This window comes from Hyperolius riggenbachi, chromosome 11 (assembly GCF_040937935.1).
Source record: "Hyperolius riggenbachi isolate aHypRig1 chromosome 11, aHypRig1.pri, whole genome shotgun sequence".
Lineage (NCBI taxonomy): Eukaryota > Metazoa > Chordata > Amphibia > Anura > Hyperoliidae > Hyperolius > Hyperolius riggenbachi.
This window is the reverse complement of record NC_090656.1, coordinates 99,417,254-99,432,277: the sequence shown is the minus strand read 5'-3', so window position 1 is coordinate 99,432,277 and position 15,024 is coordinate 99,417,254. Positions and strand designations below refer to the sequence as shown.

The window sequence follows — 15,024 nt, the reverse complement described above, 5'->3', positions numbered from 1 at the left end:
ACATCAGCATGTTGCATACACACATCGTGTATAACCCAGCATCAATGACACCCGGCGTATAAGACAACTGACTTTTCAGAAGGTTTTCACTTCATTGCATTCCAGCGGTTCTGGAGGTGTGATTAGCTTCCAGGAACAACAAAGGATGATTTGCATATTCAGCAACGATGCATCATGGGAGACGTCATATGCCCACTCCCACTTGAATAATCGCAAATACCTTCTGTTTTAAAAAGTCAAACTTTTTTATTTTGCAAATACTAGGATGTATAACAGGAGTCAACGTAGTAAAAAACATTTAAAAACAGTTTGAAAAGGAGGTAGTGGTGGACTTACCTTCTACAAGTAGGCACCAAAAATGGTTGGTTTAGAGTAAACAATTTATTCACAATACTCCAAAAGTGCAACGCGTTTCGCAGGTTTAATCCCGCTTCATCAGGCAATAACGGAGTAATAGTATATAGGGTCAGTAGAAGAACTACGTGCCTCCTTGTGATAACCCTGGTTTGTGAATATTACTTCTTCGTGATTACCTATTGTAACGATTGGTGTCAGCACGCAGAGAGAATCTGATTATTGGTGATCTGCAGAATCACCGATAATACAGATATATTGCTAACCTCTGGACACCTGAAGCGTGTGAGTGTTTGGTGGTCTCCACTCATGTTGTTACTGTTACACCAGAGGAGCTGGAGGCCTAAGACTCCTGAGGAATTCACCCCTGACTGTGGGTGATATTCCTGTAGCCTGTGGACCCCTGGGCGAGGGACCGAGGCTGGGTTGCAGGAAGCCCTGCTGCTAATATGACAGGTTTTGCCCTGAACTGGGCCAACGTAATACAGTAATAGCACAATCCTAGTCTGAGGTGTGAGGTCCGTAGTCACAACACCCTGGAACTAGTCTGGAGCATAACATAAATGACTATACAATTCCCTAGTCTTGGGTGTGAGGTCCGTGATCATCAACACCCTGGAACTAATCTGGAATATAACACAAAAGCAATACAGTTCTAGTCTTGGGTGTGAGGGCCTTGATCTCAACACCCTGGAACTATGCTAGAGAATACACAGAATATACACAGTATTCCTAGTCTGGGGTGTGCGGGCCTTGATCTCAACACCCTGGAACTGGTCTAACAAATAATAACAGTACAAGGAAATCTGGCTCAGTGTGAATTCCCAGGGCCACCTGGTTCAAACACACTGTAAGGATCTGACTATGGTCTGAATGCTTCCACAAAGTGTTTGCAATGGCAGACAACCAGCAACTGACAAGCAAGCAGAATATATAGTAGCTGAACTCTGCTGCCCCGCCCGAGCCACTCAGCCAATCATGAGTCCAGCAGGAATCAGCTGATCGTCCTGATCAGCTGACACTTCCCCTGCTGGTATAAAGGTCCTGACTTCTGGCCCGCGCGAGCGTAGCTCTTCATCCATCTATGTGGACTAACAGACCCAGCCAATCCAAAGGCATGCTGCTGCGTACAAACCGCCACCTTGGACGCGGAAACAGCCGCTTTGCTGTTAGAACATGCAGCGGCTTTTCCGCGTTCTGCCTCACTACCAGACGCGTGCAAACCGCCGCGTTGGACGCGGAATCAGCCGCCTTGCTTTCAGCACACGTGGCGGATTTTCCGCGTTTTCTCACACCTATAATCTGATGTCAAGTCTTCCTACACTATATTGGGCTTTTGCTGTACTTTTGTTTTGCATAGCTCTTTATAAGGGATAAGTGTTTTAAACCGCTGTTCTGTAGTACTGTCACCATCACAAGTACAAACATTGCCTTTTGGAGTTACGCTTTAAGTCTGTAAAGGTGAACTTATAGCAAGACAATAACCTGCCAGAGTATGACAAATGATTCAAGTGGTTCAGGCTAAAAGGCTTTTAACATTTCTCTTTTCTCTGCCCAAGAGACAGTCATCTGGAAGCAATTTACGGATGTCTGTTGGGCTGCATCAGCCAGAACAGACACTCGGACCACCAAGGGCTCCGTGCTGCAGCGCAGAAGGCACAGATTTTGCTCTCAATACACAAAGCTCAGGGAAGAGGCCGAACGGAATCAACAAAAAGCAACTTGTAGTGTTCAGCCACATTTCACAAGACACACCTTACCCAGAGCAATTAACACTGATTAATCACTTAACAGGTAGGTTTAACATCATTATGGTTGAACATTAAATATTGGATTTAACGCCATAGCACAGGCATATTAACAACACTTCATAGAATCAGCATAGCAGAAAATAGTGTATTTCCAGTCTTGCAAAAAAACATTTTGTATTCTCTCTTACACCACCAGTAGTTTTCTGGGGGAAGGTATATTCCACACATCTGATGATTTGGGTGCCTGGTGATGACGATGTTACTGTATTGTAACCAATATTCTACCAATAATCTATCAGCTTCAGTCATCACTAACAACTTCTCCCCTTCCTACACCTTGCACTAATGCCCCCTACCCACGTCTTAACACTTAAAGTGAATTGGAACACACACAAAAAAAAAAAAAAAAATACACTCACCTAAGGAGAGGGATGCTCTGGGTCCCAGAGCATTCCCTCTCCTCTCCCGGGCCCCGCTGTTGCGCTGGGGCACTACCTTCCCATACTGGGGCACTATATACCCATACTGGGACTATACTAGCTATACTGGCCACTATACTAGCTATACTGGGGCACTATACTAGCCATACTGGGGCAACTAAACTCCCTATGCCGCCACAAAGCCCAGCCCTGCTCCCCCCCCCCCGCCCCGTAATCCGCTGCGCACAACACTGTCCACTAGGACACCCCCCCTTCCCCTGCTATTATTTATAAAGCGCCAACATATTATGCAGCGCTGGAGACTACTTTAGGTTACAGACAATAGGGGTGACATACACCAAAATGACAATACATGAATACAAGAAAGACCAGATCATGCAGCACAGTATGAGTACAAGGTAATGCTTAGTCTGTCACTGGAGGGGGGGGGGGGGGAGCATGGAGATTAGGCAAGTTAGGTTCACTCAGATGCATAGCATTGGGTTCACTGTAATGGAGGTGCATGATCAGGTAGGACACAAGGAGGAGGACCCTGTCCAAAGGCTTACAATCTAGAGGGAGAGGTAAGGACACTAAAGGTAGGGGACCAGAGTTCAGCTGTGGGTTTAGAGCACTTGTGAGGGGTAGTAGGCCAGAGTGAAAAGGTGAGTTTTGAGGGCTTTCTTGAAGATGTTGAAGGAGGGGGCTGCCCTAATGGGTGGGGGTAGGGAGTTCCATAGTGTTGGAGCAGCTCTTGAGAAGTCCTGGAGGCGTGCATGGGACTGGGTGATGTGGGGGGGGGGGGGGGGGAGAGGTTAGAGAGGTTAGGCAAAGTTCATTGGAAGAGCGGAGTGAGCGGCTAGGTGTGTACCTCTGAGTAAGATCGGAAATGTAGGTTGGACAGGTTTTGTGGACAGATTTGTAGGTCAAACAGTATCTTGAATCTGATTCTGGACTGGATAGGAAGCCAGCGGAGGGATTCAAGGAGGGGATCCGCCGTGGTGAAGCGATGGGGGCAGTGGATAATTCTGGCTGCCGCATTCATGATGGACTGCAGTGGGGCTGTTCGGGTCATAGGGAGACCAGACAGCAGGGCATTGCAGTAGTCAAGGCGGGAAATTATAAGGCATGGATGAGGAGTTTGGTGGTGACAGAGATTAGGAAAGGGCAAATCTTACAGATGTTACGAAGGTGGAAGTTGCAGGACTTTGTGGGGTTTTGGATGTGGGGAGTAAAGGAGAGTGTGGAGTCCAGGGTGACACCCAGACAACGGGCTTGATAGGTAGGGTGAATGGTAGTGGGGTTAACAGTGACATGCACATCTGAGAGATTCATGGATGGCTGGGGTGGGAAGATCATAAATTCCGTTTTGTCTAGATTAAGTTTCAGGAACCTAGCGGACATAGAGGAGGAGATGGCTATAGAGCCTTCCCTCTCCTGGTCCCCTTGGTGCAGCTCCTCTGTTTGAATCTCCCGCCGCAGGAGACTTCGGAAGCAGAGTCCTCCCGAAGACATGCTGCTCCATCCTGTGCAGGCGTGGGTGGGCGAGAGAGGGAGCGTGTGAGTAGGCAGTATGGAGTAGCCCGTCTTCGGGAGGACTCTGGCCTCTGAAGACTTTTGAAGCCTCCCTTCAGCGCCGAAGAGAGCAGTATTTGACAAAATTGGTCAAGTAGTGTCTGCATCACACACCTGAAACAAGCATGCAGCTAATCTTGTCAGATTTGACAACAATGTCAGAAACACCTGATCTGCAAATGCTTTTTCTGGGTCTATGGCTAAAACAGCAGCGCTTCACGCAGGCGCAGTAAAGACGATCTCGAGGTAGTCTTCTGCACCGTGCAGAGACCAAGGGCCGTTGGCAGCGAATGAAGCTGTCAGGGTGGGACATTCAGCTGCAAGGGGCTAGAGGAAGCCCCAGGCAAGTAAATGGCCTGTCACTTACTTTGCCTGATGACTCCTTTAAGGTCTGTACTGGTATCCCATCCTCTGAGGAGGCGTGCTTACATTGCAATCACTGGACACATTTTAACTGAACTGTCCTAGACTATTACACAGGGCAAGCCCTCAGTTTCAGAGCACGTTTCACAGCAGGCTGGGCAGCTGACTTACTATTCATGCGTTTCACAAGAACCTGCTCCCAAGGTGAGCATGCAAAGTAAACATGGTAATAAAGCTTTCTACTCCAAATACTCTGTGCTAAGAGATTTGTACTGCTAATAGATGTTAATTAAAAATTCCTCTTTTGTCACACCCATTGTTATGCATGAAAGAGGATTTCGCACAAGTCTGTGTGCAATATTTCCAAATGCCATAACTGGGTCAACTTGGAGACCAGGCTAGCTTAATCTTAATGATTAACTCCACTGGTATTTGAACAATAAAGAATGGAAAGCCTAGTGCAGTCTGTAAAATAATTACATAAGGACAGAACACTGCACAGTAATGCCCATACTAGAAAGTGAATATTGGAAAAGGACAACCTGTACACCTATAAATGAAGGAGGAAGAGGAGATACCGATTGCCAAATATAGTGTAGTATGTACTGGACAATGTGAAAATGACTAAGTAAAGCAGACCATACACTGGTCGATTTTAGCCATCGATCGACGGCCGATTCGACAGTTTTGATGGAATCGGCTAGAATTCGATGCAGCAGAGAGCATGATCGATGGGCAGATCGATTGATTTCCTTCCGATTTTGATAGATTTGATCGATCGGTCCAGATGGAAAATCTGGGTCGATCGGGTTGCATTGGATCGAATGGCACAACACTGCATTTTGATTGAATTTCAATCGATTTCATTCTGAAATCTATTGAAATTTGATTCCTACTGTGTGGGCACACATCAGATACATTCCTGTCAGATACAACCCGATAAGCATCTGACAGAAATCTGATGGTCGAATCTGCTGCAAATCTATAAGTGTATGGCCACCTTAAGTATATGAAGGTTATACTCACAAGACAGGGTTATCCCTCAGGCAACCACTGTAAATGCAGGTGAGGAGATTAGACCTGTCCCCACTCAGGATTAAGAAGTTGCTCTCTGTAGACAGGAAAAAAAAAAAGGGTGAAACGCCCCTCTCCACCATATCATAGAAGAGGACATGGTCACTATCGGGAACTCCATGCTGCCCGAAACAGCCTCTTATCGCTCAAAGTGGTTGTCAGAATCTCATATTAATGCAGAGAAATGATCATCCTCCTAGCCCAGACTGTGGCTATGTTAAATGGTTTGCAGATAAATTGAGTGAATTTCAAGATCAGTGAGTATGAGCAAAATTGGATTGTGTAATTTTTAGTGTTATTGTTGGAGGTGAGCCAGACCGGCAAGTTCAAAGGAGCTCCGGTGTTGCTTAGTCCGTTGTCTCCGGCGCCTATAAAAAGTGTTAACCCATTGTGTTCTGTACATCTACTTTCCAGCAGAATAATTACGCACACCCCACTTTGCAGTTATTTGTAAAAAATGTTTATAATCGTGTATGATTTTCGTTCCAATTCTCCCATGTACACCACTTTGTATTGGTCTTTCACGTGGAATTTCAATAAAATTGATACATGTTTGTGGCAGTAATATGACCAAATGTGGAAAACTTCAAGGGGGCCGAATACTTTTGCAAGCCACTGTATTTAGAGAGTTTAGCCTATCGAATTCCCACTCATCAGTGACTAATCACAACTGTAATTTGATCCCTCAGCTGTGTCAGATCAGAAATCTCGGCAGTACTCAAAAGAGCAGCTAATTTGAATTAGAGGAGGTTAACCCTATGTCTGCTTCCATGAAAGCAGGAAGTAGACACTGCAGATTTATTGGAGGATTTGTATCAGCTGTAACAATTTTTTTCTTTAAAGGTTATTCTGCTGTTGCTTATCTTTTAGAACAGAGAGGAAGTTCTGAGTTCAGGTCCACTTTAACTGCGGTTATGCAAGGAATATGAAAAAATCTTCCTATCTGACTGTACAAGAGAATTTCTAAATGCATTGCACAAACTGAATAGACTTAGAAGAATCAGCTACATCTCCCCCCCTCCCCCCTTACAAATCACAGGGCAAGCCTAATTGGAATCAGTTGGACAACCAGTCGAGAAATCCTGCTGCATACACATACCCTGAACAGGGAACCCACCCACTAAGATACTATAAACAAAAATTAGTTAAAATTTACATTATTTCACAAGCACCACATACACAAATAACTAACTGCATGCTGTGATAGCTGAGCCTACACAGCACATTTTATGGTTCAATAAACCAATAACCGGATATGGATAATGCACACTAAACACCACAGCCCACACACACGGCTCAACCCTTCAATTTCCTCATGAAAGAATAAAGACTATACAGAGACATAAATAAGCAGTGGCCAGCATCTAGAAGCCAGCAGTTAGGCTAGTTCAATAAGACAGCTCTGGCAATACAGTAACCTACAGCAACTGTAAATGGACTCTAGCCAGCAAAATATCAATTACTGTGGGTTCTAAACTGTACATAGTCTGTGCATTAAATAAAGTCTCCCAAATAACATCAGTTATTATAGTTTAACATGTTTTCACGCTTGAAATGCTCTTTGAACAATCACTACAGATGACTTTTCAGTCTCGGCCAAGTTTGCGTACATTAGACAAGTTCTAGAAGGCAGTTTTACAGCTCCTGTTGAATTAAATCCAAGAGTCCAAGGCAGAACCCAGTCATCCTTTTGTTCCTAAAGGTGACTCTTTATTGATCTTTAGCTTAGACTTATTGCCAGGTGCAATGCCCCATCACCACTTGTGTGCAACTCAGGTTGTCATAGCAATGCTTGGTAACTGCATTGCTTTCTAAATTCTCGAATTTTGGTGCATATACCGTTCATTAGTAATGGAATAACACTGCATTTGAGCAAAAAATTGTATGCAACCATGTGTTGCATTGCTGTGCTAAAGAGCAACACATGATTGGAAACAACTATGACTAAGGGTAGACTAAGCCCGGTACGTGTCAGTTGCTTTGCGGATGTACTTTGCCTTGACCCGGTTTCGTGTCACATTGTAAGCTGGTTATAGTGCATAATTAAATTTGCTGAGGGTGCAGTCTATGCAGTTCTGGTGTCCTTGACACCTTGCGTATTACACCACGTTTTCAGAATATAAAATGCCCCACAACTGCTCCTATGACATCTATGCTTATGCCAACATTAACACAGGAGCAATTATGTGGCATTTAATTTGAGGATGGCCAAGTAGATGAGGCAACCTGCTTTTATGGACCGCTTGATGGGGGCAATTCAAGTATTCAAGCAGGGCCAAAAGACCTAAAGCTGGCCATGCACATAGATTTCCACCTAATGTTCCAAAAAGATAGATTCGTACCAGAAAGAGATTCAGAATGATTCAATTCCTACCACACACAGTTCGATTTTTATTAGATTCCAGCAGGGAATCTATTGAAAAATCAATCAAACCGCAATATTGCACTATTCCATTCAAAGCAAGGCTATAACCTATTGATCGTCCGCTACTCATGCCCAGTCCCCAGCCGACCTAGATTTTCCGTCCTTTTTGATCGTTACTTTCAATCGATTTGAACATTTAAGGGAACAGATTCCCATCTCATTCAATCAAAGTGATGAAATCTGCAGTGAATCAAATGGGAACATCAATGTGTGTATGGGCACCATAAAGCCTCGTTACTCCTAAGAAGCACTTGAGAAATGCCAGTATAAAACTAGACATAGACAAGACACAGAACATTTAAAAACACACTTAAGCGAAAACATTTTTATGATATTATAATTTGTATGTGTAGTACAGCTAAGAAATAAAACATTAGGAGCAGAGACAATTATAATATTGTTTCTCGTACAGGAAGAGTTAAACTCCAGTTGGCAAAAGAGCCATTGAGCGCCATGACTTTCAAAGTCGCAGAGAGCTCTGTCTTCTGAAGCTTATCTCAAGTGCCATTAACCTTCACTTTTACTGCAGAAGACAGTTCAAAAGTTCACAAGCCTGCTCTGTAAAATCATTTAGAATGCCGAGTAGTGTGTAAACTGCAAATATTAGAGAATGATGCAATATTAAAAAAACTATATAACTGAAAAAAATATGAGAATATTTTCTTTGTTACTAATGTTCTAGTAATTATCCATACTACACAACCAATTCATTAGATCATATATTTTTTCACTTCAGTGTCTCTTTAAATCACACTTTTCTCCTGGCGGACTCAAAGCTCCAGAGCTGCAGCCACTAGGATATGCTCTATAGACAGTAGCAGTGTTAGGTAGTCTAGCCCAAAGTCTCCTACTGAATAGGTGCTGGCTTACTGAAGAGGAAAAGCTGAGATTTGAGCCCTGGTCTCCTGTGTCAGAGCAGAGCCCTTAAAGGGAGCCTAAACTGCTATTTTTTTAAAAGGTATAAATCCATATTCTTCTCAGTTGCCTGACTCCCCTGCTGATCCTGTGTCTCTAATACTTTTAACCACAGCCCCTCAACAAGCATGCAGATCAGAATCTCTGACTGAAGTCAGACTGGATTAACTGCATGCTTGTTTCGGATGCGTGATTCAGCCACTGCTACATCCAAAGTATTCTTCAATTTTATTAGCACATCAGTAGAAAAGGCTGACGCGTATCGGAGCTCAAGGCTCCTTAATCATAGCCAATCTGGCTATGATTAAGGAGCCTTGAGCTCCGATACGCGTCAGCCTTTTCTACTGATGTGCTAATAAAATTGAAGAATACTTTTTACCCACCCACGGTGCAGCGGGATTTTTTTCTTTTGCCTGAAAATTGAGACCCTTGATCCCTGCTCCTTTGGGTTGTGTGTCGGTGGTTGCAGCGATTCCTCTCCTCCACGTTGTACATCCAAAGAGCTCAGCAGGTCTGCCAGGCAACTGGTATTGTTTAAAAGGACATCCATATGCATCTCAGTTTAGGTTCCCTTTAATCAGTACACTATCCAGCTACCAGAAACGAATAAATTGAAAATGTCCTGACTCAATGGAAATTTTGTTCAAATGTACGTACAGATTGAAACTGGACCAATTGCTGATGATGTCAACCACTAAAACAAATTAAAGTCTTAAAATGGTTGTAAAAGTCTATGTAAAAAAGGTAGGTCTGAATCCAACAGTCACTCAAAGACCAATAAAGCAGTTCAACTGCCATAAGGGGGGGGGGGGGGGGGGGGGCATTTTAATAAGCATGTTTTAGCATGAACAGAAGCGAAAAAGATGCCCACCCAATGACAAAAATGTAAAGGGAGGAGATTTGTTCTAGTCAATAACATGAAAAGCTAAAGCCTTCAGAAGATTATAATTCATACTTACAATTCTACTAGGTAGGGCAATCCTTTAAATGCTCCTTCTGGTAACCTTGTGATGTTATTCATGCTGATATCACTGTGAAAGAAAACAAAAAAAAAAAGCTTTAATTAACAAAAAACTTCTAACCACATTATTCAAGCTCATTATTCTAATAAAACAAATACAGTTTCAACCTACACCAGGTAAAAGGACTGTGCTCAAGAACCAATGGGTTTTTCCCTCCTCAAAGTATTATGTATGCACACACAGCAGATTCACGATGCCCAGAAGAATGGTGTCTAGCCATCTTGGGTGAAAATCTAACACAAGTACAGACAGACCAATGACAGCATTGGTCTCTCTCTCCAGCAATCCGCTGTATGAAATCCTGTTGACCAACGAGGTTGACAATGGTACAAAGAGAATATAAATAATTAAGTCTGTGCTTTACAACTTTGTGGATGTGGAGGGCCAAGCTCCCAGGAGTTTTGGTCTGGAGGGGGTCCAGTCATTCTGCAGTTATAAACAAAAACTGGCAGACAGGAGTGTCAGTTTACTAACAGGCAAGGAATTAGTGCAGATAAACAATGCCTCCTGTTCTATATATTCAATTAGCACTATAGCAAGTTGGGAGTTTAGAGAGACTCTGAAGCGAGAATAAATCTCGCTTCAGAGCTCATAGTTAGCAGGGGCACGTGTGCACCTGCTAAACCGCCGCATACGCGCCGCTAAACGGGGGACCCTTCACCCCCAAACCCCCCACTGCGACACTTGGTCGCAGGCTTGGTCGCTCCTGGAGGCAGGGCTAACGGCTGCAGCCCTGCCTCCAGTCGCGTCTATCAGCCGCGCATCGCCGCCTCTCCCCCGTCCCTCTCAGTGAAGGAAGACTGAGAGGGGCGGGGGAGAGGCGGAGATACGCGCTGACAGACACGCGTGGGGCAGGGCTGAGGCGGCTAGCCCTGCCCCAACCAGGAAGCACTCCCCCGCTGCACGGAGGGGGATTTGGGGGTCAAGGGACCCCCGTTAAGCCGCGGGATAGCGGCGGTTTAGCAGGGGCACACGTGCCCCTGCTATATATGAGGTCTGAAGCGAGATTTATTCTCGCTTCAGACTCTCTTTAAAGGGGCACTATGGCGAAAAATTGTAAAATTTAAAATATATGCAAACATGGACAAAGAAGTAGTAGGTTTTTTTCAGAGTAAAATGAGCCATAAATAACTGTTCTCTTATGTTGCTGTCACTTACAGTAGGTAGTAGACATCTGACAGAAGCAACAGGTGTTTGACTAGTCCATCTCTTCATAGGGGATTCTCAGCAAGGCTTTTATTCTGTGTAAAGATATTCCCTAAAAAGGATTTAAACAATGATGCCGGCCAGCTTCCATGCTCGCTACACAGTTTTTTGGCAGTTGGACAGAGCAACTACCATTCACTAAGTGCTTTTGAAAATAAATAAATCCTTGAGAATCCCCTATAGAGAGATGGACTAGCCCAAAATTTGTCACTTCTGTCAAATTTCTACTACCTACTGTAAGTGACAGCAGCATAGGAGAAAAGTAATTTATGGCTCATTTTACTCTGTAAAAAAGTACTTATTTGTATGTTTGCACATATTTTAAATGTTAAAATATTTCGCCATAGTGCCCCTTTAAGGCCATTGTGTACTCCACAGCACAGTTGCCACGGTTCCAAATAGCTTGTGGTTAGTCCCTTTAAATTGGGGCTGCATTGCATGGAGTGGTACAATGGTAGTGTTTCCATAATTTCTCTGCCAATGTTCAAGATCTTTAGTGGAGCAATATGAGAGGGAGAGGGGGAGAGGGAGAGAGAAGATGCTTTAAATCAGAAAGTTTTAACTACCCAAACTATGGCCGATACGGCTAGCTTTACTGTCCCATGTTTGTTCCCTTAACTTTTTTGGGTGAGGGCACCCCTTGATGGCTTTGATTTTTTTTTCAAGGCACCCCTCGGCAAAAACAATTCACGAAATGCCATTATGACCCTTATCAGGCGACGACCCACTCCAAGTAGCTAGTGATGCTTATTAGGCACCGTGATTACTCATGTTCAACTTTAACCATGGTTGCGGGGACTAAGGGTTAATTAGCAGGTAATGCAGCCACATTGTATATCAATGTGTGGTTGCATTGCCTGATGGTATTGCATAAAGGATTGGGATGCATGCCGAGGCACCCCTGAAAAAGGTACCCGAGGCGCACCAGGGTGCCATGGCACCCAGTTTGAGAACCCCTGCCTTAAAGGACTTACAAGCCCAAATCCATAAAAAAAAGGTCTGTATCACGTGTGAAGGCACGGAGGACGCCATCCGCGCCCTCCTTGCACCTCTGCCGGGTCCCCGCTGCTTGTCCTCCCCCCGGCCGGGCCCCGACCCCCCAGCCCGGGCTCTCCTGCCTCCTCAAATATGGCAGCCGGAGGCCGCGGCTGCGCAGTCCGCACCGACGCGAGTAGCGTGGATCAGGGAGGGAGGCCCTAGAGCTGCGCAGCCGCACTCGCGTCGGTGCGGACTGCGCAGTCGCAGCCTCCTCCAGCGGCCATATTTGAGGAGGCGGGTGGGTCGGGGCCCGGCCGGGGGGAGGACAAGCAGCGGGGACGAGGCGGAGGTGCAAGGAGGGCGCGGATGGCGTCCTCCGTGCCTTCAAACGTGATACAGGTACAGACCTTTTTTTATGGATTTGGGGTCGTAAGTCCTTTAAGGGACCACTATCATGGTCACACATTCAAATAAGAAGTACATTTCTTCCAGGGCAAAATGAGCCATAAATTACTTTTCTCCTATGTTGTTGTCACTTACAGTAGGTAGTAGAAATCTGAAAGAACCGACAGATTTCAGACTAGCCCATCTTCTCATTGGGGGTTCTCAGGGTTTTATTTTCAAAAGCATTTAGCAAATGGCAGTTCACATCTGAGCATTTTTCCGGCAATTTTGGCAAAACACAAGCGCCAGCGCTTTTTAAAGTGCTAGTGCCATAATACACTATGGGCCCGTTCTCACTTGGGCGATTTGTGTTCATCACTGGCGATAAATTGCCAAACGCAAATTTGTATCCTATTATCCTGCACCATTTTCAGGCGATTGAGTTTAGTGCTATAGAAACGCTAAATCGCAAAAAAAAAACAACGCAAGTGTGAATGGTGATTTTTTTCGCATTAATCGCCAAAAACCACCAGGGCAAAACGCTAGCAAAAGCGCTAGTGTTTTGCAAGTGTGAATGGGCCCTAACTGTCCAACTGCCACAAAAGTGTGAAGGGAGGCTGGCCAGCATCTTTGTATAAATCTTTCTCAGAGAGGGTCTTTATAAAGAATAAAGGCCATGCTGAGAATCCCCCATGAAGAGATGGACTAGCCCAAAACCTGTCGGTTCTGTCAATTTTCTACAATTTACTGTAAGTGACAGCAACATAGGAGAAAATTAATTTATGGCTCACTTTCTCTGCAAGAAATGTACTTATTTGTATATGTTCACGTGTTTAAATTTCACATTTTTATCTCGATAATGGTCCACAGTCATCAGCAATGAAGTATGCATTGTTGATGGAGGCAGATTGGAGTTGACTTGGCATATTTATGTTGTAAGTGCACTTATCCTTTAAGAATAGTCTAAGGCACAAAGCCTATGATTTTCTAGCGCTACTATACAATTATATAGCTACAAGTGCCTCAAGTACCAACTACTATGTTTAAATTGGGCTGACGAGCCAAAATAACTCTTCAGCAAGGTCTTATTTAGAAAGCAGCCTATTCCTTATTTAAAAGAATAGCCACCACCTAAAATTACCACGAAAATGTATGTCTGAGTTCTGCCAGGAATAACAGCCCATACAGCACACAATCTGAAAAATACAGAATCATCTCACTGGAGTATAAACACACAGGGTTACTATTTATCTTGGCAAATGGCCTAAATTCAAAACGGATCATCCTTGAACAATGCTAACTGCATGTCCTTGCGGCAGGAACACTGTACATGTTTTCCTTATATGCTGCAAGCCACTAAAACAATACCTACTACTACAAAGCCCTGACATATTGCATAACCAAAAACCATTTCAGATGAGACAAAGAGTCACTCCAACCCTCTACTACAATCACTAGCGGTAACCAGGAGGCTTAAAGGGCAACTGTATTGAGATGTATATGGAAGCTGCCATATTTACTTCCTTTCAAGCAATACCAGTTTCCTGGCTGTCCTGCTGATCCTCTGCCTCTAATACTTTTAGCATATAGACCCTGAACAAGTATGCAGCAGATAAGGTGTTTCTGACATAGGCTATCATTCATAAAGCATTTCCGCATGCGGAAATGCTTAAAACAGCTGACTTTACCGACCACTCGGCAAAGTCAGCATTCATAAAGCCTCTTTCCGCATGGAAAAATGACACTACCGAGCAGAGTGATAAATCACCGCCTTGTGCTGTGATTATCGGTACAAATGTAGCAAAATGTGCATTCATTAAGATCACCGCAAGCGGTGTGAGGTCGGGAAGTACCGCTCACTCTGATGTGGCGATACCAATGTAAGTGAATGGAAACACACAGACCTCCCAGGCAGCTGCAGCAGAGCGGAACACGGAGAAATGTATCAACTCGGCAGCTTCCGTGTCTCCGCAAGCCTACCGCCTGCTTAGTTCGGGGAATCTCCGCACCGCTTCCGCACATGGATACATCTTCATGAATGCCCACCCAGAAGTCTAAAAATCCGCCAGCGATGTTTTCCCGCACTGATTCTGTTTACCGACAGCCTGTTCATGAATGATAGCCATTATGTCAGATCTGACAAGATTAGATGCATGCTTGTTTCTGGTGTTATTCAGACACCACTGCAGCCAAATAGATCAGCAGGGCTGCCAGGCTACTGGTACTGCTTAAAATACGGTGACCAGACATCCCACATTCGGGGTCCCCTGTCCCAGGTTGCATTGCGTCCCAGGTAACATCCCACTTTTGGCTGCGGGACGTCCCAGCTGCAGGACTCTGGCCACAGTCACGCGCGATCCCACCCCCAGCATGCATCCTTCCCTCCAATCGGACCGACCGCATCAGCCCGACCCCGGCATGCAGTCCATTCATCAACATGGCTGCTCCGCCTCCTGCCCACCCCTCCATTCTGCTGTCATGCGGCAGCCCAGCAGCGGATCTCACTGCTCTCCTCGCGGCAAGAGAAGCTTAGCATCCAGTGTCCCTGGTGACCAGGC

At 44.8% G+C, this 15,024-nt stretch overlaps 1 protein-coding gene across 1 annotated transcript in view; it reads right to left on the bottom strand.

Annotated features, from left to right (window-relative positions):
• Positions 1-15,024, bottom strand: part of LGR4 (leucine rich repeat containing G protein-coupled receptor 4) — a 155,812-nt gene that overhangs the window by 84,344 nt on the left and 56,444 nt on the right. Inside the window, exon 2 of the mRNA XM_068261172.1 lies at positions 9,836-9,907. Within this exon, the coding sequence (XP_068117273.1) occupies positions 9,836-9,907 (72 nt within the window). The remainder of the gene's footprint in view (positions 1-9,835; positions 9,908-15,024) is intronic.